Raw genomic sequence first — 27948 nt, 5'->3', positions numbered from 1 at the left:
TGAACTCACCTCCCCCTTCGTCATCTAAGTCCCCTTATTTTCATCACAGGTTATGCTCAGTCCCTCACGGTCTCTTTGGTGAGGCAATGGTCGGGGCAGACAATTGGAGTCAAGTATGTAATGGTTTCTGACTGGCACTCCTTGCTGGTTTCCCTTTGCCTCTCCTTCATTCTTGGTGTCCCTGCCTGGCATGGGTCATCTGTGGGCTTCAGTCCCTGAGAAGTGTCCCTCCCTGGTATGGGGTGCTCATGGGCTGTAGTCCTTCAGGGGTCTCCTCGCCCTGGCATGGCTTACCTGTGGGCTGAAGTCCCCAGTGGATAACCCCTTTTGGCATGGGGACCTTCCTTCAAAGCAGGCCTCTGGCTGTGTTTCCACAGCCAGCTCCAGAGGTGGCTGGGCTCAGCTGTGACTGGCAGAGGGCAGCTCAGAGCCTCTTCCTGCAGAGCTCCCCACCACAGGTCCCACTATCAAAACCCTGCCATGTGCATCCCACATGACAAGTGAGACTGAAAGCCCAAGCTCTGTGCTGTATTGGTGTTTTCATAATGTGTATTCTCTTTCAAGCTTGATGGACATATCAGGAAAGTACCTAGAAATCAAGTCCTTTGTTAAATCTTACTTTTCTCTTCTTAAAAATATTTGACAATGGAAGCATTCCTTGGGAAAAGATTATATACACATTCATGTGGGCATGCACACATGCTTTCCTCCTTTGTCACTATTGGGCACAGTGGAATCATTACATATGTTTATATTGTTTGGAGCTCTGCAGGGTCATGACATATCCTTCAGCCTTACTTTTTATTTCCTGATTGATGGAGGTACAGCCACAGTCAAGTGTAAAATGATATTCATGTACCTTCTGCCAAGAAAGGAAAAAACAGAAAAAAAAAACAACAAAAGAGAGAAAGTTTTTCCGGCAAGACTGAAATCAGAACAAGTTTGCTTTTGATAAAAGATTGATGAAGAGGCATTCACTACTTGTAGGAGAAAACATTTGTGAAAACAATTTATATTGGAAGCTTTTGATAAGACATGCAAAAAAAAATCATTTTAATATTTATCGCTTGCTGTGAAATGCATAGGCAGCTTCTGCACGATGAGGTCATGAAATACGAGATTGGTTCAGGCAAATTCATTACTTTTTCTTTTTTTTTCTGTTTTGATATTAGTCCGCCTTTTCCCAAATTTGTATAATGTAATTTTTCTGTCATCTCTTATAAAATACTTGTGTGCCCATCTGGTATGAGAGTAGGCATAAAAATATCTTTCAGAGCAAACACCTAAGTTACCACACTAAGAGTAAGTATTTGTAAACCATATTAGAGACAAGCTCAGTAAGATCAATCCTCTTTGATGGATTTGTGTTAAATTACATTGACTGGTGCCAGGGCAGTCTGCCCTGCTTAGTTTTTTTAAAATCCGTTAAATAGACTATAAGGGTTTAAATCAATAAAAGAAATTACTTATGAAGGTATTCTGCAATATTCTTGTAGAATTCTTGTGTCATGTGGGACTTGATTTTACGTCTGATTTAAACAAACAGGAAAATAAATACAAACTGCAAAAGCGGGGGTAGAAGAGGGTTCCGTGAAGCAGAGGTACATCATCCATTAAAATTGCACCACACTGTATTGCTGTTCAGTCTAGACTTTAGCAGTGCAGATGCTGCCTCTAGTACTAGAGACAACTTTGCTCTAAGAGGGGAGACTGAAAAGACTTGAACTATTTATGCGAGAAAGAAAATCAGCAAGGATGTAATAAACATATATAACATAATAGCTATAGAGTGACTATAGACTAGAAATTTTCATTTAGATGTTTTGTGCACATAATGTAGTGGGAGTTTGTAGTACGAATGCTGTAATTTGAGGACAAACATCATTACAGCTACCATGTTGACAGGCCCACTGGAAAAGAAGGAGATATGTTTCCTAGAGGTTTTCCGTTTGCATTATAAAACTATGTATCTGTATACAAATAAGAAAAATACCTAGAAAGACTAGGAAATAAATGGATCCTCACACTAATATTACAGGTGTTAGGTAAAAATGCTTTCCATTTTGCTGTAACTGCCTTCTGCGGAATTTCTTACAATTTTCCCTTGAAACAATTGATAGTTAGCGAGATACGCCCTTATGGGTCTGTCACTCATTGGGTGACCCACTGTAGCAATTCCTCTCTTCTCATCACTATTATAGATCACACCAGTTATTTAATTGAACTTTGTGTCATAATCCTCCTGTTCTTTGCTGCCCCAAAAGTCTTTCTGCCTACATATAACATTGTAATATTGTTTAAAATTACAAAAACAGTGATAAGCAATAAGATGGAAGCTAAAAGTGATCTTTTCTTACAACTAAAAGCAATGTAGAGTGAAAATCATTGCACTTACTTCGATGGGGAAGGTTTTTGAAGATTCTGTTTTGTGGCTTGGAGGGAAAAGACCTCTCACAGGATGTTAGGAATTTATGAAAGTAATTAGTGATGTTTTGCTGAATACGAGGTTAAATATTAGCTTGGAAAGCTATGTAAATGTTCTGAGTGCAAGAAGGAGCTGCCCCTGGGTTTCAAGCATTTGCATATGTTCATTTACAGAAACCTTCAACTGTAGCTTAAATATGTATAACTATGTTTTCATCTCTATTACTTACTGATTTGTGCAACTTGTGGACTTGTGGAGCACAGATTGAAATTAGTTTGGTTTTTTGGGGTTGTGTTTGTTTCTTGGTTTTTTGTTTGGTTTTTTTTTTTTTTAATCATGAGGAGACAGCTTTTAATAGCAAATTGCATCATTTTGTCTTTGTGAGTGTATCAACACTGCCTGCGTAAGTGGTGCATCAGTGTTTGTACTAAGCCAAACTAAGATGAATCCATTGTACATGCATTTTTGTTCTGCAGACGTCCTGGGGGGTGGATGCTGACAGAGGATTTCTTATCCCACAAGGTCTCTGTTGTGCCACAGCTCCTGAAGTACTGATGTATTGTGATTAATACAAACATGGAATTGATGCTTTTTTGGGTTTTAGAACATAATTTGGAAAATATGCCTTTTATCAATTTCTTCTTACATTTTTGTTTTGTTTTGTTTTTTTCTGCTCAGGTACATTGAGGGAATTGTCGCTGGTCATTGCTGTTAGAAAATGGCAGCACAGGCTGACAGTTATAGTAGTCTCATCTTTGAGAACACTGACCCCCTGTAGTAGAATCTGTAAGGTTTTTCAGGATTTTTTGAAAGTTGTTTTATACATAAAGCTTTATAGAGTAAAATTTCACAATTTTTATGAGTGCCTTGTGGCTGTATCTTTAAAGCCGATAAATAGCAACAATTTTGTATACAAAAGCTATCAACATAAACGTAAACTGTTGATAATTAATACAGAAAAGAAAATCAAATACAATTAAGATGGTTACACTTAACTAATGCATGTTATTTGCCTTACCAATAGTCTTAATTTTGCAGTGATTTTTACATGTTTGTTTTGCAGAGTTGTATTATTATGTATATGCATAGGTGACCGCAGACAGTTGAATGTCCAGGTTCACAAATGACCATTGAGCTATGTTCGTGTGCCTTGCTCAGTCTCCTTAGGAACTAACACATTAGCTTAAATCTTCCACATAATTTAACTCTTGGTGGCATGGAGGAGGAGGATGAATGCATAATTTTGTGTAGAGGGAAGCACATGCTGGCAAACCTCTGCTGTCTTGTGATCAGTTGCCTGCCTGTGGTCAAAGTGCAGACGTGGTCAAGGGACTGCTGGTCATGTCAGAGGATAGTTTGTCCTAAAACCCAGTATGTGGCTTGTTGGCCAGGCGAGAGATTGTAAGTGCACATAGTGCCGTGACAGTGGACATGTCTGCATGGCTCCAAACCAGTTCTGCCCTGTTTGCTACTGGCGGATAAAGAGCATTCACAAAAAAGGAGTCATGAGCTGTCTGGGTTAGCAGTACAGGTACTGTGTGTGGTGTATCCTTGGATGTGTTTCTTGTCCATCTTTATGCTAGTGCGTTAACAAGTTACCAAGTAAGCCCACACAGGGTGCCCAGTAGTCTTTATTTACGGCTGCTCTCACAGCAGCTGCCCAAACTGATATATAGATGCATGCCCTGGGATAAGTAGAAGACTGAAGTGCTCTTTGGTGGGAAAATATATCAGGTACTGGTTATAAAGCATGAAAAAGACATTTGTGAATGGCTAGTTGAAGTAATTGAAACAAATATTTATAGCTGTTAAACTTTTGATGCACTAGGCAATAAATTCGTATGGAAATTTACTTTCCACAATGTAGTATTAACTATGCATAGGAATTCTTTCAGAACTCTTTTAAGAGAAGGGAATTTCCCAAATTCCTTTCTGCAACCCTACAGCTGCAACTGTAGTCCCCCCATCAGCATGAGGGACCACTGAAGTGTTCAGGATATTTTCAGAGTTCTGCATAGTGAGTCCCCACTTTTTAAAAAACAATTTATATCTCATTTATGTCCTGACATCTATTAGGTGTCACTTTGAGGCTGCTTCCTCACATGCCTATTCCTCACATGCTCGCTAACGCTTAATGTACGTGTTAAATAAAGATAGAGAACTGTGTCCAGACTGGCAGTGTCTACCTGGGTGAGAAAAGTTAAAGAATTTAAAGGGAATTAAAAATTAAATCTCATGTTAATCAAACAACACGTAGTCTACATGAGGCCACACTGCAGACTGGTAACAGTGCTGGCTTTTGAGACCTGTTCAGAGCTTAGTACCTTTTCTCACATTTTAAGCCAGATAAAATGTGTCCAAAATATGCTTAATTCAAGCACTTTACAGCATACAATTGTTACTTGTGCTTTTTTTTTGGTGTGGCTGGAGAAGAAATCAGAGAAGTGGAAAATATAATTCATACCTGGTAAATAATAAGTTTTCTTATTTTATCTTTACAGCTGAAGATAACATGTTTAGAGAGTGTAAGTTCTATCAGGGGTTTCAGTGCAGAAGATGGAATAATGATGAGGTGCACTCAACTGCATTTAGAAGGCAAGCAAACAGTCAAGCATACCTGTATTCATTTTTAATAATTCGGTATTATAAACTTTTCATTGATCTTTTATTTTTGAAACAAACATAATAAATTGCAATTTTATAGGTTGTTCTTAGTGCACAGTACATGAAATTACAAGAAGGAAAAAACTGTTCATTCACTGAGGAGAAAAGTTGCATGTGAATTTAGTGTTTTACTATTTCTCTTCCATTTTATATCAGCATGATATGCTCTTAATGTCACTGTTGAGATACTAATAGCTTTATAAACATAGTATAAAAGTTTGGCTGCAGTTTTACAGGTCATTATGCGGAGTTTTAAAGGGAATACCAATAAGCTAAGCAGCTATTTTAATGTTGCAAACTGTCTCATATGCTGCCAATAAAACATTTTTATTTAGTTTAAAGATAAATTCATCTTTTGGGAATTTGTGCTAGAAGGCCTACATCCAGGAAAAGTTATCATATTGATAATGTTGTGGCATTAGTAATGCCACTTGGAAATATGTATATAGCATTGCTAAGGTCTTAGATTGCGTACAAAAAATAATAACCCTGCAAAGTTCCTAAATAAGAATTATGTCTGCATTCCCTCCACTGAGGTAGAAATTAACATTAAAGTTTTGTGTCTTATAATACGAAAAAGATGGAAATGAAGCATAATATGATTTGTAAGTGAAGGAAGAGGGGGAATTCTGACTTAGTTTAAATTTAGTGTGAGAAAGTTTAAATACTATTGGTTGAATACGTTTCCGTTTCCAGCAAATTATTAACTCTTAAGGGACTAGTCAGTATAAAATTGTAATTCTGGTACTTCTCTTTAAAGAGTATCATTCAGAGCAGAACCTTTGTAATATATGACCTATTCTGTTATGCTGTAAATCAGAGGATTTTATTTTTGTAAAGGCTAGTCAAGGCATCCTGCTGCACAGAGGAACATTAGCTGGAGCAGCTATAGTAAATCACACAGTACCTACTTATTTCCTCTTGTCCAACTTCCGTTGTTCTCTTAGATGAAAAAAAGTTGGAATCTTGATTTGAATGTGTATGGATTAACCTTTTTGTATGGCATTACATAAAAAAGTACCCAACAGAAGCTAAGTAGCAAGCAGTTCTCGTAGTGAGTATATCATGTTCCACATGGAAATTCAAAGCAGTGTTAAGATTTGTGGTTTTAAGTAAATGTCTGAGGACCTTTATCTTTCCTTACAAAGTGTAGATGGATTTTCTCCCTCTCGCCTGGCTCTTGCATATGGGACAGTCTTTACAGAGGTCTTCAGAAATTTCAGTCTCACAGGAAGAGAAAATATATAGTGGTGTATACCAATATTACTCCTATGCTTGCTGTTTGCTCTAATCCTGAATTATCAATTGGCAAACACAATTTGCCATCTTATGAATCACGTAAGATTCACGTTAGAATGCACTATCCTGCATTCTGAACCGAGGTATGATGCAGAGTTAGGAGGCACCTGTTAGCTAACCTGAACTAATCATTCCATGAAACCCACTTAGAAATCTTTTGCTTATTCTCTCCTGTAGTCAGCTTGTCATTATACACCACACAGTCACTAATTTAATGAAACAGGTACTTTTTCTATGTGCATTATTGAAACTGTAGCTGCAGTTAATACCTTTATTATTATTCATGTTATTATTTGAAGAAACTTGAAGGGATTCCTCCTAAAATAATTTTGTTTTAATAAATGACTTCTTAATTTTCCAGATAGAAGAGACTTGAAAAAATATATTGTGTTCATTTCATACCTGTAAGGCTCTGAAGTTTCTAACCTTTAGAAAAATTCAGCAGATATGTTGTAATTACAAATTCTTGTCCTTTTTATAGATATCATGGATCTGAGAAAATCTGGGGATCTTGGCAGTTCCTAGTGTATTTTCTTTGTGTAGCAGGAAACATGAATTAGTAGCAATGAACAATCATTGTGTTTCCATGTCCTGTATGAGGGCAATTTAACATTCTGTGCACTTCTCCCAATCTTAGATCCCTTAGCCCAGGAATCATTGGCAGAAATACCCTGCCACTCAAACAGAGTTGCAGTGGAGTTACTGATTTTTAATAACTTGCCTTTCATCCCTGTTACCCAGGAGGGCAATGACTGGGGAATGTCTTGAGGGAATGGGTGTGCTATGGGCTGGTGGTTTTCTGGGATCATTACAGGCACTGGTATCATGAAAATCCTGTCATAAATTTCTTATATTGGTATTTGGGGTGCAAAGCTGCACAAAAGTGGACTTGCAACTGAAAACTAGACTGAGAGCTGGAGGAGTCTCATGAAGAGATGATCCAGACAAGTATACCTGTGTTTGAAAGAAACTTTCACTGTGAAGTTTTCTGATTATCTTCAATTAAAAACTATGATCTTTATAATGCCCAGTGAGGCAGCATAAGATCTTGCCACCTCCAATGGCTGAAGGTGGTAAGGAAACCGACAGGTCAAATATCTCTCCAGTGGCTCCCATCTAAGTGCCACACTTTATATAAGCTTCATCTCCTCCCAAAGAGTCTGTAAGTAACAAAACTCTCAGACTTTGCTCCTGATTTGTTCAAAAGTTACTCTTACCTGAATAAATACTTTGAGACCTGGCACTCTTCTGTTAGCCCTGGACTTGCTAACAGGATTAAACAAAAAAGATGTAGAAACACAGATAAAAATTTAAAGGGGGTGAGAAGGAGGAGGGGGAGATTAAAAACCCCCTCATAATGCAATGAAGCTGGCATGAATGTGGCTTATCTGTGAAACAATAAATTTATATTGCTGTTTACTGTGTCCACCTTTACTAACTGTCATTGCAGAAGTTTTAACTATCATATCACCTTAAGAATGTCGTATCCTTATTTTAAAGTTGTTTTGAAGATATATTCAATATCCCCTTAAAACAAGACTATTATATTCCAACATCTTAATACTCTAAAGACCTGCCTCCCGTCCACTGGCGTTTGCTGCTGATTGTGTTAAAATTTTAGTGATTCTGTGTCACTTACTTGCATCTGGTTACTTTCAGCTTCACTGTTACGTGCTGAACTGAAAACTCCCATGCACTCCTTCCTTCCTTTGCTGCAGTAGTCTGTCTTTGGAACTCTAATAGTAGTCCTTAAAATGATACTAGGGCTTACATTTAGAAATCAATGAATCCTTTTTCATAGCACATTTTTTGTATCTTTCCTTTTATTCTATTTCTTTGGCACAGTCAATATTTAAACTATTGCAAGTACTGAATAGGAAGAGATTATAAAAATCAGGGTAAAATATTCTGCTAAGTGAAGGGGTTTCTGCCTTTTCATCACATTTATTTGACTATCTGGTATTTTCAATAATACATCTATTTTTCCTTCTATTTGTAGACGTTGCTTAGCACCCAGAATATTGTGAATACTAAACAAGTACTGTAATGTATAACTCTGAAAATGTTGAAAAGGTGAACTGAAGTCAAATATAGATGTATTCTACAGCATTATAAAATAGCAAATAGTTTCTGATTCCTGGAATTTAACTGCTAAGTGGTCTGTGTAATTTAGGCCCAGTGGTGTACTGCTATTTTTTCCTTTACCCATGTGGAGCAGTATTTAGTTCATTGCCACTCAGCAGACAAAATTCACGCAACTGGATAGCAATATCAGATCAGGGTGCTGATTTGCTTCATTGTTTTAACAGTGGATAATCTCCCTTCAGATTTACCTTTGCCATGACCTGTGGGAGAGTCTCTAGGCTCAAAAGCTTATTTGGGTTTTCTTTCTGTATCAGCTGGTTAAATAAAATATATGAAGTCTTCTTGCAAATATTGCTTCCCATTTCTTAGACCATCATGGCTTAACAGAATGTTAATACCATGTCTGTATTTTTTATTTTAGGTAATCTCTACTTTCAAGTTCATTAATGTTTCAGCTTTTGCTCCCTATATAATAAAAGATATTTTTCTGTTGCTGCTTTCTTCTGCTTGCTTTTTTGAGTCATTAGTCTGTGATCCAGGAATGAAAATAGTGTTGTTCTTCCAATTGATTTCCTTTCTGTGTCTGCTGCTTTTGAGACTTGGTCTCTGTCCTTGGTTTGTAAGAGGGTTACAGCAATAGTAAAGTGAGGTTTGGTGTTTCTTCTGGGAACTACTTATGCTGCTTATTTTCTTTCTTCTTCTTTTTTTTTTTTTTTCTCTTTAGAAGGTCACCTTTAATGTTTCTTTTGAAAAAAAAAAAAAGTTTTTCTTTGGAAAAGCCTTTTTCTATGGATAGTGGGTGTGTCATCTGCGCTTTTACATGGGTCCAATTGGTTTGAGGAGGTGTATTGTGCTATAGGTATTCTGGAGAGTTTTTTTATTATTTATTTCATTAATTCTGCAGATTAATGAGACAAAAGCGTTCCACTTATTTTCCCATCTGATATTGAAATACAGCACAGTTAAGAAACAGCCTAACTGGAAAGCCAACATTTTCATTCTTGTTGATCATTCCTAGAAGTTTAAAATACCTTTTGTGGAGCATTTACCTTGTGTGAATCTCTTCCTGAGTGTCATCAGGCAGTCTATTATCTGTTTAATCTAAATAGGCAGCAATTAGGCAAACTGTTATTGTTTCCACTCTATAGGTCCCAGGCATTCATGGGCAAAGATGTGGTTCTCCAGATAATAGGAACAGTTAGAACTGGATCTCAGGTAGTGGAATATGAAAAATTGCTTTTGAGATGATAGGCGGTAAAAAAACTCAAACATCTAAAAAATCCCAGCTGGTAGTTAACACGGAATGAAAATATTGCAAATTCCCTTTCAAGACAAAACACGACAAGAAATTAGCTTTTTTACATTCAAATCCATATCCTCAAATTCAAACTATTCTCTGCTGTAGTGTTTCTTTAAATAAAACATTTCAAAATAAAGTACATTGCACATCAGAAAATATATTGCATATGAGAAAATATCAGACTTCTCGAGTGGTCTATATTTTTGTTAGATGGAGAACACTCAGTATTGACATATCAAAATATGTTGTCAAGAAGATATCAAGCAGAAATCTGTCAGAACAAGAGGATTTCAGTTGCTGAAACAGAGTCATCTTTTCCCTCTTCACAATTTAGCTCAGTCTCCCTAAATGACCTGCTAGTTAGCCTACAGCTGGCAGTAAGAATATTCACAGAATCATAGAATAGTTAGGGTTGGCAAAGACCTCAAGATCATCTAGTTCCAACCCCCCTGCCATGGGCAGGAATGCCCCACCCTAGACCATGTCACCCAAGGCTCTGTCCAACCTGGCCTTGAACACTGCCGGGGATATTGTGTTATTCGTTCAGGATGTGCTGACTCAGCCTTGCGAAATTCAACCTGAGAATTCAGAAAAAAAATATGAAAGGAAAAGCTTGGAATAAAAAAAGTTTAAATTTCATCTGCCATGAATGCAGTGTTCCAAGTTGGCCAAAACTCACTCTTTGTAAAGACCCAGTCCTTAATACTGGGTTTCATCAATTCTGGATCTCCTCAGCTCCCTTTGGTCTAGTGCAAGGACATATTTAATAATCTACAATATGTACACTTGCAGTATTTCACTTTGGAATATGGATCACAGGCATTAATTTGGATCAACAGCTAAGACAGGAAAATATCTCTAGAATCATTAATAATAGATATTCTCAGAAGAAATGTTTCCTGAGGCATAAAACAAATACATGAAGGAAAAAAGTGACACTGACATAAACAGTTGTATTTAGATTTGTGTTACAGTAGTAACCTAAGGCAAAACCTAAGCATTTACAGAAATAGCTTGAATTCTACCTTTTTTTTCTCATAGAAAAAAGCTGCAGACCTAGCCCATCTACCATCTACGAAGTATAGTCTGCTATAAAACATTAATCACCCTAATTCCATATCAAATAGAAGCAGTGTACAAATCAAAGGACATTGTTTGTTTTTCCAAGCTGCTATCTTTGAAAAGTTATTCTGGGATCTTCTAATTAAGCTTTTCTGTGTCTATAACCTACATTATCATCACCAGTAGTGATGTTTAATGTTCTGAAGTTTGTTCATGGTTTCGATAAAGAGATACAAGAAAGCAGAGATAAAACACGTTCATCTGCTCTTTTAAAATAAAACTTTTATTAAGTGAAATCCAGGAATATGCTATTTCTATTGTCATCTAGATGTATAATTGCCCAAAGCGCAAATTTTATGTCTTTTTTTGAAGTATGTGGTTCTTGACATGATTGTAGAGAGAATAGTAGATAAGATGGGGCTCTGTTTTGTCAGCCCTTCCTTTGTTCCTAAGCTAACCACATACCCTCCAGCCTGCAAAAAGAATTGGAAAGGAACCTGTACTTTTTAAGAATCGATCAATTTAAACCAGGCATCTAACTGTGGACAGCAGTCAAGATCAAGCAAGAGTGGTTGAAAAAGGTTGTGGTTTTGTGAGGGCATTTTGTTTGATTGAAGCAGCCCTTGCCATCCCTCTTATTCTCTCTTCCTCACCATCCCCTCAATGTGGCTGTAGCACAGCATCAGGCTGTGAACTGAATCAAGGAACTGATGGAAAGGTTAAAAGGAAACAAAGTGAGAAGCATAGTAGATGGGAGAAAAAATGAAGGGCAGAACAGGGACTGCTTAAGCAAGCAAAACTGCCAGAAGTGGTGCTCATTAAAACATAGCTTGATGGACAGTTGATTAGGGGTTTCCAAGGTTGCGAGTTGTTACATATATACCTATTTTCCTCTGTAATTCTAGCTGTACTGAGCAAATCACTTTTGAGTTCCTCATTTACCTAAGTTATTAATTTCATTATTAATATCTTTTAGATTATTACATTCTTAATAGTATGCAGTATTCTTAGTTGGGGAAGTTTTAGAGTCACAGCCATGTTTTGGATTTTGTGTTAATGAATGAAATTATTAAGCTATTTAAATGGATCTTGTTAAAATATTATGGGCAACAAGATGTAAAAAAAAAAAAAAAAAGAGACCTTTAATATAAACATAATGTTTTGAAGTTGAAATCTAATAACTGCTTTGTCTGAATATTGAGTGCAGTGTCCTTGCACTGACAAATCTCTGCTGCCTGATTACTGCTTCACTAAGAAAAAAAACTTGTATTATTAAAAATTCCATTTAAAAACCAAAGCCAAATCATATTTTTGTTTTTTAAAACTGCAATACGTAAGAAAGAAAGGGTGGAGGGGGAAGCATTAGTAAGAGAATGGAATGAAACCGCTAAAAAAAAGAGACCAGAGGAGAAGTGTTAGAAGAGAAGAAACGGATAATAACAAGGGTATAAACAGCACTAAAATATCTGTAAATGAATCTTTTTCAATTAAAAGTGCATTTGAAATTGCAAATACAAACTGAAAGTTTTAAACGTTGCATAGATACTGATACAAATGTTTCTGAATTCTCTTTCTGTTCCTTTCAAATATAATTAGCAGTCTTCCTTGACATTTCAGGGCAGATTTGTCCAACCTAGTGATGCTGTGAAGAGCTTTCTCGAAGCAAATTCAAACAACTTTTTTGTCTGTAGGTTGATGTTTGTATGTGGTTCATTCATGACACTGGAGAACTAGGTGTGGATCTCCAGAAAGTATCATTCCCAAAAGAACAGTTTTTGTTGCAAGGTGCTGTGGAAGGATTAATAATGAAAGTCTTGAAAGCCCTTCATTAATTATAAGCCATCTAAAGTCTCCGTACTTTCTAGTTCTGAGGCAACATTTTGGTTTCATATTCTGTATTAGGAAAATGCTGAACAAAATGTGAATTCTGTCTCAATTTATAATGGATAAACCTTTCATATGATACTTGTTCAACCTGCTGTTTTCTTAGGCACAAGGTCTGGTAAGACTGTCTAATGCTACTGATGCTAATTGAGAAAAGAAGTTACTTACGTATATGTGAGACCTCTTGGGCTGAAGTGGGTAGGAAACCTTCTGTTTTACCATCAAAGATTATAGCAGTTATGAGATCTTCCACAAGCTCTCTCTAATTCTGAAGTCAATAGTTAAATATCATCTTTGGAAAGAATGGGAAACTCATCATAGTGAGTCTACATCTAAAGCCAGATTTAGATTGAAAATTACCTTAGGGGCAGGAAATAAGTATCAGTCTTCATCGGTAACATCATCTTCCCTGTTTCTGTTTACAAAGATGCATTGGAGTAGCTTGGTCATGAACTCTCTGTGATTGTCAAATTCGACCCTAAATTGCTACAATGAAAAGTGTGTATCAGCGTTATCTGTGTAAATGCCTGTTAAGTGTTGAATATTCTTAGCACTTGGTTTAGTAGTGCTCCCTCTGGAGTTTTCACTTTGTGCCAATAAACTAGACTTAGAGCTGTTGGCTTTGGTCCACCATTTTCTTGTTAAATGCTGAGAATTTGTAAGTGTAGTGACCCTTTTGCCAATGCAAGTAATCCCAATTCCAGCAATTTACACTTGTCACTTTGCTTTAAACTCCATTACTGCACACTGAAATTCTACACAAAATGGCTCGGAGACCATTTAACAAATAACAAATTGGAAATAGAGAGATTTTGTCCCTTATGTCACAATTAATTATTTATTGAGATTTTGCTTTTGTGTTGCAGAACTGTGACCTGGCCCAGCAGAGTATCGTTCATATTGTTCAGAGTCCACAGAAGAACAGTCCAAATAAGGATGAGACAGGAGATAACTCTGCTGGACGTATCCTAAAACCCATGGAAAGAGAAACTGAAAGTCTAACTCGCATAGACCTCAGTACCAGCGTCCTCCCATCACTCTCTGCAGGATTGGCTGTTATTTTGGATACTACAAAACCCAGCATTTCTCTTCCCTCTGAAAAATCAGGTAAATTTCTGATTTGGTACATTTCAATACACAGACCTGAATATTTTTTTGTTTCTTTTGTATAGTGGACAGTTCTATACCACAGGAAAAAAAAAAAACCAAAACCAAACAACTAAACAACCAAACCAGCATATGGTTTGTTTTAGGTATTAAACAAAAAATACAGTTTTATTAAGAGGTGATAAGCACCTGGTTTGTCTTCTAGCAAAATAATTTTGCTTTGTGGATAAACAGAGTGATTTTTTTAATTGTTCCTGTCTCTAATGTGTATAATGCTAATATTTTTATAAGCTGGCAAAAACCCCAGAGGTCTGTGGGAAGGCAAAAAGTAGTCTCTGTAAAATTTCCATTACAGAAGTTTCCTTAACTAGAATGTTCGCAGCTAATGCATTGCAAATGTGCTTAATTCTCAGTCTGTTGTGGTGTTTTCATACCCATACATTTTGTAAAAAGTATTTCTATACAATAGATTTATTATTTATAAAAACATAGATGGCACAAATTATGATGATTCATACTACGGATTTTAGTAGTTCTTCATCCACCAAATTATTGCTGAGAATTATCTTCTTTTCATCATGAAAAATCATCTGAGGCACAAGTTAAGTTACTGCAAATGGGTTGTGCTGTAATATTTAAAATTGTTCATGAGAGAGAAGCTCAAGTCAGAAGGAAATATAAGAATTTTTTAACTATTACATGAATCTTCTCAGAATAACTCCCTACTCACACAGTCAAGCTAACCCTTACTGACAACTGTGTTTCTCCCCAGTAAAGAGATCTCATTCTGTGCAATACCAGATTCTGTTGTGATTTATTGTAACAGTATATCAGATACGTCTTTTTAGGAAGAACTGTACACAAACACCCTTTATACACAATACAGAAGTTAATACAAACATATAGGTCCAGACTACAGAAGACAATTTGTTAATAAGACAGAGATAACTCTTGTGACTAACCTGACCACGGAAATCATCATGCTTAACAAAATGGCTACTAAAACTGTTAAAGTAACTCATGCAGAAAATATACAATTTGTGGGAGGGTCACAGAAGTATTCCATAACTGACTTGATCAACCTCTTACTGCCAGCTAGTGATGAATGAGTACAGTTTAGGAACAAATTAGTACCCAGCTTAATGATCCACATCTCCCAATCTGAATGAATAATGAGGTAAGGGGGGCATATGCTAATTTAAATCTAGAGATGTTAAACTGGAGATGGTTTCAGGCCGAGCTTACTGTTATAAGCAAGACAGTGGTTTGACATTTTTAATGCTACTCCTTATTTATCTTTTCTCTACTGTATGGCCAGGTTGGACGGGCTTTGAGCAACCTGCTCTGTTGGAAGGTGTCCCTGCCCATGGCAAGGGGATTGGAACTACACGATCTTTAAAGTTCCATCCAAACCATTCTATGATTCTGTGATACGTACAGGGCTCTAATAGTTGCACTTGACTTTACAGAATAGTTTATACATGTGTAAGGCCTTTTAAAATTTGCCATGTGATACGTTTTTCCACAGACTACAAACTCTGTGAAACCAAGTAGAAATTGCTAAGTGTCTTCTCTTGCGGCAAATATTTTCATAGCAGAGTGACAGCTGAGGAAAAAAATGTATTGAGAATGTATGTGGATAAGTGTTATCCTTGATTAAGTTGAACAGATTTTTTTATCATAGCAAAAAAAAAAAAGAAGAGCCAATCTAATGACTGACAGTTCCACCTGGAACAATATTAGTAACAAGTGCTTTTTAAAGGCCTTTTATCTTTTCCTTGGCTCTTTTTGACTCTCACTATGAAAACTTGTACTTGTGTCTGTTCAGTCCCACCATTTTTGTTCAATATGGAGGATTTTGGTGGTTTTGTTATTAGGCTTTGGGGCGGGTTAGTTTCTAGTCAGAGTTCACTGAGTTAAGGAGTAGTCTGGATTAAAAATAGTCCATCAAGAAAAAAAGAAAAAAGAAAAAAAAAAAAGATAAATCCAGAGATCAGTATTCCAGTAAACTTTACTGTGTAGTGTGGATTTTCTTTTGCACAGCTGAATAGTAGTGGAAATGAGTGGCTGAAGGTTGCATATGCCACCACTGCTGCTTGAAATTATACTTATCAAGCTATTGTCTTAGAAGGTAGAAAGTTGGGGTGATGAGTGTGCAGTAGAAACCTATACAGTTTAAGCAAATATAATCTTTTTTTCTGTGTGTGAGAGATTGCACACAATGAGTAGAGGACAAATTTAAACTTACAATTTAGAGTCAGAGTATTTATTAATTGATTATTGTTTAGTCTAACATGTTACACAGCTATTCCATAACTGTAGCAGTGAATGCTTGATCTATTTCTGAAGCCCAAGTTGTTTCTGTTTGTTACCAGAGGATGCTGCCCCTGTGTACCTGCCCTGCTTTTGTTTTATTTGCCCACCTTTGAATTCTGAGGAATAATGTTTGTGGTAACTTCTGCATCACAAAAGGTTCTCCCAGAAGCTTTTGAAGCTTTTGACTGCAAAAGTAGTATGTTTGAAGTATTGACTTGAATGCTTAGAGGTCAAACTGTAGAATTTTACCAGACAATCCAGGAGAGAGACAGCTCTTGTTATATTATACTGCTGTCATTTAAGTAACATACTCAAGTAGTATAAACTGCTGCATTTGATCAGACAAAATTCCTTGTAGCCTGGCGTCATGTCTCCTCTAAGGGGTATTATCTGCTCTTGCAGAAGAGCACAACAGGACATCCTCCTCCCAACTCACCCTCGCTTTAGTGATGAGTAATGAAAGCAGCTCTTGACTGGTCTGAAGAACTGTCTTACTTACATTGTGTTTTTAATGTACAATGTGTCTTTGTCCATGAGAAATTCAGCAGCTTGAAAGTCTTTAATGGGCTGAAAAATATAAGAAAATAGATCCAAATAATCCCTTCATCAAAGATTTCTAGGTTTCCCCTCTTTGCAGGCAAAGGTAATAGAAATGCTTTTTTCTGTCTCCTAGTAACACCTTGCACGATTTCTAATGCATATGTGAAAAAATATCATCACAAGACTTTCATCCTACTTCACCCCCACCTTATTAACAGTCTGTCCGATATCTGGGACAAAGTGCTTTGATAAACAAGATGTAAGTAAATAAACTATGTTCCATAGTGGTTACATATCAGTAAATACATGCATAAGGTGAAAGAATTTCGGCCTGAGAAACAGTGAATCTAAAAACATAAGGGTTCATACAGCTCATCAGCAGAATATGAGAATGCATCATGACGCCAGGTCCAAGAAAGCTGATATGATCTTTGGAAGTATAAACAGAAGGTAGAGTGGAGTGGAGAGCATGTTTTTCCTCTGCTTTTGACACTTGCATAGCAAAATCTGGAATATAATGCACCATTTTAATGTCTAAATTTCAAGAAAGTTGATAAAAAAAATGGTAGAAGGTGCAGGAGAAGAGTCACACAATTGTACAAGAGTGCAGGTCATGATTGGCTTATATATGTTCTTGTAATCTTGTGACATTTATGGGAGCGGAGATCTTACAAACTGTTCCGGGATTTAAGCTTTCATTATCTAGAAACTGAAAGCCAGCAAATATAAATATAACACACAGAGATTTTAATTTGCCAGGAAATCAACCACTGATGCAAGTTATCCTGGCTTATAAGAATTATCTGTATTTAGCTATTTAAAAGTAAATATAGGACATTTTTCTGAAACACATGTCCATCAAAAAAGGTTGGACTATGACTTGGAAGTAATATGGACTATGCTAGGCAGGAGATCAGGCTACAGAATCACATTGCTTCCCGCTCTAAATGTATTTATCAAATACCAATGTCAAGCAAATTTGTAATTAAAAAAAAATAAAAATAATTTGACAGTAGTTTGACAGCATTTGTTTTCTGTAAGCTGATATTAATGTTGAATTTTTAACCTATTTAATTCCCAGTTTAATCCATTATCAAATGCTTTATTATTTTGTCTGAATTGATTAGGTGTGGTCATCATTATTTAGGTCTTTTTCTTTACAACTTTTAAAAAGTGCTTGTCTGGTCAGTTCCCCAGAATATCCTGGTGTTCTTTAGCTAGCCTTTTAAAAATGCTTTTGAACAAGTTGCCTCTGTCTTGTTACTCATAGAAGAGGAAGTAAGGTACTGGTATGTATTGACTTACATGTGACAAGCTGTAAATTCTAGCAAAAAGAGGGATTCTTTTCCACCTAGTTAGGAAAAGCTTTACTGAAACATAATATATGTTAAAACCTCCTGTCCTTAGAAATAGCACAACTATGAATTAGGGCAGGTAAAATTGTCATTACCAAAACTTCAGTATTATTAGTGCTTACAAGCATAAAGTGATAAGCTGGTTCCCAGTCTGTGTAAGAGTCTGATATATGAAAGACACAGGCCAAAATCTTTTAGAAGGAAAAGCCACAATTTAGAGTTTGGGTACTCAGAACTGTTCATACTTCCAAGAGAAGCTCTAATGAATTAAAAAAAATCCAACAAATCAATTTAACTGGGGATATTGCTGACACTCTATGAACACTTTTTGAAAAGTATTCTGTTGACAGTGTGTTAAAATTCCTGTGCTCTATAATTGATATTACATTTTGATTCTTTTAATGGAAAAGCCTAAAATGATGAGAATTTTTGTGTCAGGTGTGTTTGAAGTAAATGAGTAGTCTAAGCGCCTGAAGTATTTTAAAATCATTTCACAGTTTTATAAAACTTATAATGTCAAATTAATTACAGATCGGGCAATGGTGTGTGCATTTCTACCTCCTTTTTTATGTGGTATCAGGCTCAGTACCCCTACCCAGTACCAAGCTGAGTAGAACTGCAGTTTTTTTTTATCCCCTTTTTGAGACTGCCATCAAAATGTGAACACTGATCAATCAAAAGTGGCCTGCAGCACTGCAAGAACATCTCTGTTGATACTGAGACATGAAGGTCTGTAAGTGTTCAGCAACTGCACCAGACATAACTAAGACAACAATAAACTTACTTTTCCCATCACCTGATTTTGCTTTGCTATGTCACAAAACGCAATATCTAAGAATTTATTATTCCCTTAGAAAGGATTCTTAAAATTTCTCTCCTATCGTTTGGCTGCATTTTTTACATAGGAAATGAATCAGTAAAAAGCTTTGTTTCCCTTGGCATCTGTACAAATAATTTGTGGATTAGTTCCCCTATGGCAGAAGTGCATGAGGGAGCACTGCACACTCTCCAGGGATTTCAAAGCTTTTTTGGAATTTGGGTCATTTTTTATTTCTCCAAACATCTCTGATAATATTAAGGGAAAATGTCCCTTAGAACCAGTTCCCCTCCCCTGAAAATATTTCTTTCCTGAAGAAGCAATCAGTGATGCTACAAGTAAGTTGCTGATGAGTTTGAGAGACAGCTACACTTTTGTTCCTATTTAGCTGTAGTATCTTCATCTTGGATTGACCAAATGTTGACCAGATTGGGAGTTGACTTCAATGATCCGTTCCAACTTGAGATATTCTATGATTCTATTCTGTAAATTAATCAATTAAATGCACTTTAGGTTCACAATATTGCAAATCACTAGTCTGAGGAAGGGAAATCAGTATTCTTTGCAATTTGCATTTAGTAATTAGGACATTTTCCCAGAGTTATCAAAATTCTGTTCTAAACCCAAATGATCAGAGTACTTACACTGACCTTTCTTAAATGTCTTGAAATATTAGTAAATGATTTAATGGTGGTTGCATGGTTCTTATGGTAGTTTTTTTTGACAGACATTTATCTGACTAAGATTCATATTGCTGTACAAGGAAAAGTGATAAATTTCTTAATATGCAACCAGTGTATTTTTTGAGAAGACACATTCAAATGTCAAGCTAGGTTTCTATGGTATTTTAAGATTTGGTGCACCAACAGTTTACTTTTCTATTAGGATTAAACCACTTTTAATTTAAATGAAAATGCATTATGTAGCACACTGTGATTTAGTCTACATCTGATTCAGATTTTTTATAATGCATTATTTTACAACCTTTTAAATATGAAATGCAATATCAATTTGAGCATCAATCTGCATCCAGAAAAGGGAAGGTACTAACTTAGCTTGTTAGAAAAGCAGAATAAAGTAACAACTCAGCAATAACGTACTAGTCCTGGTTTTGGCAAATACTTTCTAGGAAGCATGGCTGCATTTGTCTTCTTTACTTGCTGTGTAAATGTACTGTATGTACAATTCTATTTTAAACTTTAAAACAAAACTTCACAAAACTCCTGCAGTAACAACTTTCTGTACTAATGGTTAGCTCCTGCACGTTGTTAATCATTATCACTATGCATTGATTACATACACAAAACTGTTAGACAGAACTGTTGCACCTTTTATCCTAAATTTGCTGTGAGTGTGCAATACAACAGAGCTGATGCCATGTCAGTTGCACTGATGCACTGTAGTGACAGAAATCGTATTGATCAGGCCTGAGAGCTCTTTGACAAGAGAAACTGGTACAGAACCATACTTGTCCTCCTCCTTCTCCATTTTCCTTTTTCTTGTTTGATATTTTTATACTACCTGCCCCCATCCCAAAAGGGAATCATTGTGTCCAACGGTTAACCTAGCACTGCCAGTCCACCACTAACCCTAGGTGCCACATCTACATGTATTTTAAATACCTCCAGGGATGGTGACTCAACCACTTCTCTTGGCAGCCGGTTCATATCAGTATATGTTAAATTATCCTTCTGAATTAGTTGCTGTAGCTTCATGGATTGTGCTGTATGAGTATGTTTCAAGGTAAGGGAAGGCATGTCAACAATGCTACCCATTAGAAGTTATTCCTAGTATGACAGTGTTTCTGAAACAATACTCTATTTTTCGATGCACACCAAAAAAAGAGGTTTTCTGAGTACAAGTCACTTCTCAGTCACAAAAAAGCTATTATACAAGATCAAACCAATTGTCTATCTAAATCTAGTTCTCTTCCTCCTTTAGTAGTTACCTGTTTTGTATCCAGTAATGCAAAAGAAAGTAAACACTCTTATTATATAATGTTATATTTAGAGAAGGAGTATTCATTTTTGCAAGTAATCACCTCTATCTGATTATCCTTCCTGTCTGCTATCTGGGTAGGTTGAAAAGAATGATAATGGCATTCTCTAATCTGATCTTCATTGAAATAGCACTTCCTAAACAATCTCCAGTGTCAATTCAAGGGTTAATTGGAAATCAGGGGAGAGTTTTTAGCCCAGCAATTAACTATTGCTAATTCTGTCAATTTTTATTTTTTTAATAGTTAAGATAAGAAAAATATACTGGTTATTCTGCTTCCAGTAGGGCTATGAAAATTTGTCATTACTAAGTCCTTGGAAGTTTGCTCTTATGTATATTGTATCTTCTGTTAGGGTTATTAACCCTTGACAACTCACTGCTGCAATACTTCCAAGTTCTGTATATAAAAATTGATATCCCCTCTTCACCTTCTAGTGACAGCAAAAAGTGATTTTATAGGACATTAGCATAATGGAACAACAATAAAATGATAAATTGAGCCCATTTCAGAAAACAGAACACACACTTGATAATTTATCGCAGTCAGTGCCATGCTGAAGACCTCATTCGTATCATATGCTTTTAACACTGATGAGAAGGGTGCCATTTCCCCACACCTTGCATGTGTGTGAAATTCATTTAAGAGGAAAAATGTTCTTTTCTAATAGATCCGAAAACACTTCTGGGAATGCTTATCTTTACATGACATAATTATCTCTCATGAACATTTCTAATTACTTTATTGTTTTTAAAGCCCCTTTCATGTTAATTGAAGTCAGGAACATTTGCTAACTCTCCTGTGTCAAGGGCTGGGGTGGCAACACTGTTGTGTCCTTGGAATATATTTGGATTGTTTATTGGTGACAGCATGGATAGATTTTCTTCTGCAAATGCATTGCTTGCATCTTTATGCCACCAGCTGAAGGTGGCATTTGCAGGTGGATAATGTTCTGCGTTGATTAAACAAGACAATACATGCTATGTTTTCCAATATAATTGTTGGTATGAATTAACTACTAATGTCACTGGGAAAAATGGGAAAGTACCACTTAGGAAAGATCTCTTAGGTGTAAAAGCACGACAGTAGAGGTACAGGGTGATTCTTTTTTGACAGCAAGAGTCCAATTATGATGCACAAATAAGAAGAATGCTTTGTTTAACGTTCATCAAAAAACCAGTAGTTGTTGCTACTATGCAGCTTAGTGCTTGCACTATATGGTCTCTGTTATGGGCTGTTAGCACTTGAAATGACATGAGACATATTCTCTCAAATCACGTGCTTGAGATTCATTAATGTCATTGGGAGTTCTGTGCACACAGCAAGGACATTGGGAGAACAGATCTATTAGAAAAGCTTGATCTACAGAAAGTAATTACATGGAACAGATAGTTTAATAAATTCAGCTCATACTAGAAGATAAAAAATAGCCATACAAAACATGTCCTGCTCTCTCTTTATAAAGACAAGTAGCTTCAGTGGGACCAAACTTTTAACTTCTATGGAAAAAAAAAAAAAAAGTTTGTTGCATTTGGCAGGGGAAGACGAATTTTCTGGTGGGTTGTTTTTTTTTTTTTTTTTTTTTTTTTTTTTTTTTAAGAAAAGAATGGTTGTGATAGGAAAATGAAGAGTTAATTCAAAAGATCTAATTCATATTCACAGAAAACCAGAATTGAAGTGAGTGCACACTCTTGCATTGCTATGCCAAAAGTCTTTAGTATTTTACCATCAGCTTTGTTTCGGTGAAGGTTTCACATTTTCACTGCTACATCAGTAACTGTTGTTAGAGATGCCAAGGTAGTGGCCTTTATATCCATTCAGGTTTCTCTTCAGAGACTGCCAGTAAGGGTTGCAGTTGTTTTGCTCATCTTTTGTGCCTCACGTTTTTTGTCCTTTTGTTTCATTTTTTCTTTTAAAGAATAACATAGGAACCAAGATTCTATATCCGCGTTAGGAGGATTTAAAAAATCTTTCAGTGTAGGGTTTATTTCCCCTGCTCTGAGGTACACTGAACCTTGTGCTTAAACATCACTCATCCTTACATGTTCTTCATGAGACAGCACTACCTACGTTATGCCCAGCGTTTTGTCCAGTGGGAACAAAATGAAGATCCATGCTGTGCAAACAACCGTTGTCCTTTCTAATTATTAAATATTTGCTACAAGGTTCTGGAATGTTGATATTCTATGGATCTGTTGGCACTGGGCAGAAAGCTGAAGTTAGGTAGGATTACAGCATTTGTGATCAAACTGAAAGGAAAATGAATGAAGAAATCTCTTTCTTGATCTGCTTTTCATTTATGATACAGAATGGTACAGTGGCCTGCAAGTGAAACTGTCTGGAATATTTCTGAGCCACATACTGTGGCACTGTTTTTTGTACAACTGCTATGGCAGAATCATAGTTTCCTTAGTGAGGCATCCTGGGTGTGGAAGTCCCTATTTAATGGCTAACCTTAAGATTCAAAACTAGCATTCTTGCATGCTAGTTAAAAAAAAAAAAGAAACCAAACAAACAGGAATCTTTTTATTCACCAGTAAACTTGAAACTGTATCTTATCTGTACTGTTGGCATCTATGTTGGTATTCCATCTGAGGTCTTTGACCTTGAGAACGTGTCGCATTTTTGATTTGGTAGTTATATCCAACTGCTGCTGTAATTGGTAGTTGCAGATGAATGTGTCAGGTTTATTTTTGTCAGTCTTATCTACCTGCAACGATTTCTGCATTTCTGGAGTAGGATATCTGTAACTTACTTTCCGCTTAAAATGCAAGCCCATCTTGTAACGTACATATATAAAAAGTATTTTTTTTCCTTGAATATATATATGTTCATATATTTTAACTACCCTCTCATCCAGCAAAACAAAGATTGAAAAATCAAAGGTGACAGCTGCATCTTGAAGCAAAGTGTCCCAGAGGACTCTGAAAGCCAGCATGTCTGCTGAGCACCAACAGTCTCTTTCCGAGCTTCCGTGATGCCTACGGGTGCAACAGTCAGTTCTGTGGGTCTTGGTACTTACCTGTCAAAAGACAGGGACAAAGAAATATATGGGAATGGAGACTTGAGATGGAGGGGAGGAGGAATAGCAGGATATCATGCTCCTAGTTGAGCCTGTTTACCTTGTACCATTCGGTTTCATGCGACACTGCACAACTTGTCAAGGATTTAATGATAAACACTGGGGTCCTGGGTTCCACTGCTGGCTGACATTATTTTATTGCATATTTGATGTGAAGATGTAGCAAAGCTGCAACAATGATCGAAAGTTCACTTGAGCAACCAAAGTACCTGGCAACCCAATCCCTCCTTTTGTTCACCACAGTTTTCTCCTTAGCTTTGTCACACAATAAATATTCAGTACATATTACTGGAAAAAACCTGTAGGTGGCAATAATAAATTCGTTTCTGGTTTAAAGCTATACCACTTGGCAACTGAGTTTTTATCAATTGCAACTTTTCTCAGCCTCCAGAGATTATTTTTGAATTAGCTGAATCAAACATCAGTAGTGTTTTAAATATAGTCTGAACTGCAGATATGGCCAGATGAATTGAGCCCTAAGACCTGGAATCTCAAAGCTCTGCTAGCCTTGCATTAACTAACAGAATTGCCCATGCGCAGATTAGCTGAGAAGCAGCAAAATTCATTGCATTAAAGTTAAATGACAGAAAATGGAATCATAGTAATCGTCACTGGCATGTTTACATGTACAGCCTGCTAAGCATCTACATCTGTTATTTGATAATGGAAATAATATTCAGTCTTTGAAACAGTGATATAGACTAATCCTACCCTTGCAACTCTCACAGTTGCCTCAAGACATGTAAAAATTCCCTGTGGTGAGGTGATGATACCTACCATCTACTAAGCTGCATGTATCTTGTTTTGCCAAGATACATGATTCCACCTATGAAAGCTTTGAGCTTCATCGCATAACCATTCCACACTGCACTCTGAGGAGGCCCTTTGGGGGTTCTCAGTCCAGAAAACCCATTGGCTTGATCAACTTCATAAACAAAATCACACTTTATTTTCCAGAAGGAATGCAATGGCTTATCTATCAGAAGGAATTAAGCTAATGTTACTAAAAATAACTCCAGGTGAAGTTTCTAAGACTGTAACTAGATATTTGTCACTATAGCTCTTTGATTTCCTTTTTCTCCCTTAATGCAAACCCATGATCAAAGCAGTAATATGTAAGTCCTGTGGGACTTCTCAGTAAGAGATATTATTGATATACCAGATGTTTCATTTATAAATATGTTCTCTGATTCATCAGTTATTTGATATTTTTGATACTATATATACAGTATCTTTAAATGTGATATTAGTATTGAATGTTCATTGCCTTTTAGAGATTAAAGTGCATAGCAGTTAATTTAAACTGAGTCCTACTATCGTCCTTCAACCTGTCGGTTTAGGAAATCACCCTCTGCCCCACGTTAGTATTTGTATTGCATAAACTGTTGAGACTCCACTCCTTGCTGCACTACGTACAGAACAGAGCTTTAGCAGCTGGTTGCTACCTTATGCCCAACTCTGAACCAGTGGCTGCCAGCTTAACTCTCAGTTGTTCTTGTAGTGCCTCACCAATCAATTAAGCCAATTAATTTTGGAGGACAGTTTTGTTGAAGTTAAACAGAAATGCTTAAAGACTATTTTGTACCTTCAACTTGAGAAGTACTTCATACCTCTTAATCTGTCCAGAAGCCTGTCCCCTTTCTCCCATCTCACATGAACTTAAGAAAGCCTTTTTTTTTTTTTCTTTTTCATACAATCCTTTTGACAGTTTCACAAATGTATGTGCTGGGGGGTCTCCTTTCTAGTGCTGAATTCCCAAGTCATACTGTAAGTGAGAAGACATTTCCGAAACCTCTAAAGAGACAAGATTTCATCTAGATGCCTCCCCACTTCCTTCATCAGTAACCATTGATTTCTAGTTGATTCTCATGTGTTATTCAATAAATGATCCAAATACTCTATGAAACTATGAAAAGTTTTCTATATCTACATCTCCTGTACTTGGCCCAGATTCCTGATCTATTATGTATCTGTGCAGGAGGTAATCAACCCTGTAGTTCTGTAGTATTTGTGGTATATTTATAAGCCATTCAGTCAGAGAAAGAGATTTCATTACCTGGACACCAGAGGACTACAGGAGAATAGGGAAAATTCAAATTTGTCCTAAATGAAGAAATTGGGAGTTTGGATTATTTTGAGATTTTCACATCTCAGAGATCTCTCAAGTATCTGTCACTACAATTTTTACAGCTAGCAAAAGCACTTTACAGATGCTGATTTTTTAAAGTGGAAGGGTGTTTGTGAGAAGTAACTTGTGTTGAAGATAATTTCCATTGTCTTTATTACAATATTTGCGTTGAAGTATATTACTGCTAATGTGAACTTTCGCTGGGGCTTCCCAAATGAAGTTCTTCAATTATGCTGGAATGTTCTATGGCTTGACGCCAAGGTATAAGCTTACCTTACCTTATTTCCCCTTGTGCTAAAATTTTTATTTCTATTTTGTGAAAGTAAGATGATACCATTCAAACTTGGAGCTCCTTGGCAGTGCAGCTGTCCATATAGTCCCTATATAGAGTGACATACTTAGCTTTTCACCATTTTGCTGTAAATAAGGTGTACCATTATTCTTGCTAAATGTATATACACTTAGGAATGAGATAAATGATTAAGATGAAAGCATTTCCTGCTCAAAGTGCTCATCAAAGGCCGGTAAATGTGTAATACTATTTATCATGATGTCTCTGGTCACATCCTCAGACTACTGTCATCTAGTATGCAACAGACCTTATGAAATGACAAACACTTTTTTACATTTTTTAATCACTCTATTGTGGCATCCTTATTGAAAATTGCCAATATTTCTGTTCTCTGGTCCAGCCCTTATCTTTCGTTGCTCATCTTTGATATAATGCAGCTATTCAGCCTCATATGTCCTGTCAGGGAGAATATTCCTTTCCCTCATCATTCTTCCTTTCTTGTGTGCCTTTTTTTCAGAGTTAAAACGTAAGTCATATCTTCATTGTTAATTTCCTCTACTGTTTTTATACTTCTTTGATCGAGTCTCTAGCTCTCATCTCCAACACTCAGCCTCTCTGCTTATGCAAAATACTTCTTTGATAGTATGCCTGTTACTCTGTCATCTTGTTCTAAATCAGCAAATGACAGTACTGCTGCCTGATTCTTCTGCTATGTTATGAAAGGAGCTGTTTTCAGTAGCAACTTCCTGTGTTTATTGTACTGCTACTACTACTGTTTCCAGTTGTTTCATTGATCCATAACCATCTATAAAATTTTCTGCCCTGTTTTTCCTGGCAGCATCTCTTCACGTGTATGACTTTAATATTTTAATTTTGTTCAGTTAATATAATAGTTTAAAAAAGCTTTTCATTGCCATTTTTTACCTATGCAGTGTTTCCTCACTAAGGTTTAGTTGTGTGTCTTTCTGTTCCCTTTCTCCTGCTGCTCCCATTTCCCTACTGTTTCATTGTTTTCATTTAAAAATTGCCGAAAATGAGTCAAAACAGAATATTCAGTTGCATTAATTCATTGCAGATATGAAAAGGAATCTACATAGCTAGTGAATATTGGTGTGTAACTGTCATGGAGTTGATCTACAAACAGTCTATACGAGCTGACTCCTAGGCAGAGCACCATTAATATTTTCTTACCTGTGTGGGGTCTGATGTGCAATTCTGGATGAGACATGGCTTTTCAAGTCTTCCCAGAGGTAACAGTCATTCCAAAGTTTTTCTCATTTCCTCTGAGAGTAGACATAGGGCAGTGGAATCATCAATTCGTATAAATGTATAATAAGTTTTAATTCCCATCTTTTCTAGCTGTTGCTAAAGCATATTACATTTTGCTTTTACAATTACAATGCTTTTGAACCTGGAAAGGTGCATGAGGAGCACTAAGCTGCTGCAAAATTACTATTGTTCTGTATGCTCAACCATCAGAATTGTCCATTACTACCAGGTAATTTGGTATATGTTGCTTTACACCAGGTAGAATCTCTTTGAAAATGTCTTTGAGTATAACAAAAAATAAATTAAAATAATAGTATTTCTTTCTAA

At 36.4% G+C, this 27948-nt stretch overlaps 1 protein-coding gene across 1 annotated transcript in view; it reads left to right on the top strand.

Moving 5' to 3' along the window:
• The window catches only part of PRKN (parkin RBR E3 ubiquitin protein ligase), a 568831-nt gene that overhangs the window by 83299 nt on the left and 457584 nt on the right, over positions 1-27948 (top strand). Inside the window, exon 3 of the mRNA XM_030499430.1 lies at positions 13586-13826. Within this exon, the coding sequence (XP_030355290.1) occupies positions 13697-13826 (130 nt within the window). The 5' untranslated portion in view covers positions 13586-13696. The remainder of the gene's footprint in view (positions 1-13585; positions 13827-27948) is intronic.

Source organism: Strigops habroptila, chromosome 10, assembly GCF_004027225.2.
Source record: "Strigops habroptila isolate Jane chromosome 10, bStrHab1.2.pri, whole genome shotgun sequence".
Lineage (NCBI taxonomy): Eukaryota > Metazoa > Chordata > Aves > Psittaciformes > Psittacidae > Strigops > Strigops habroptila.
The sequence above is the reverse complement of the archived record's forward strand: the minus strand, read 5'-3'. Positions and strand labels throughout refer to the sequence as shown.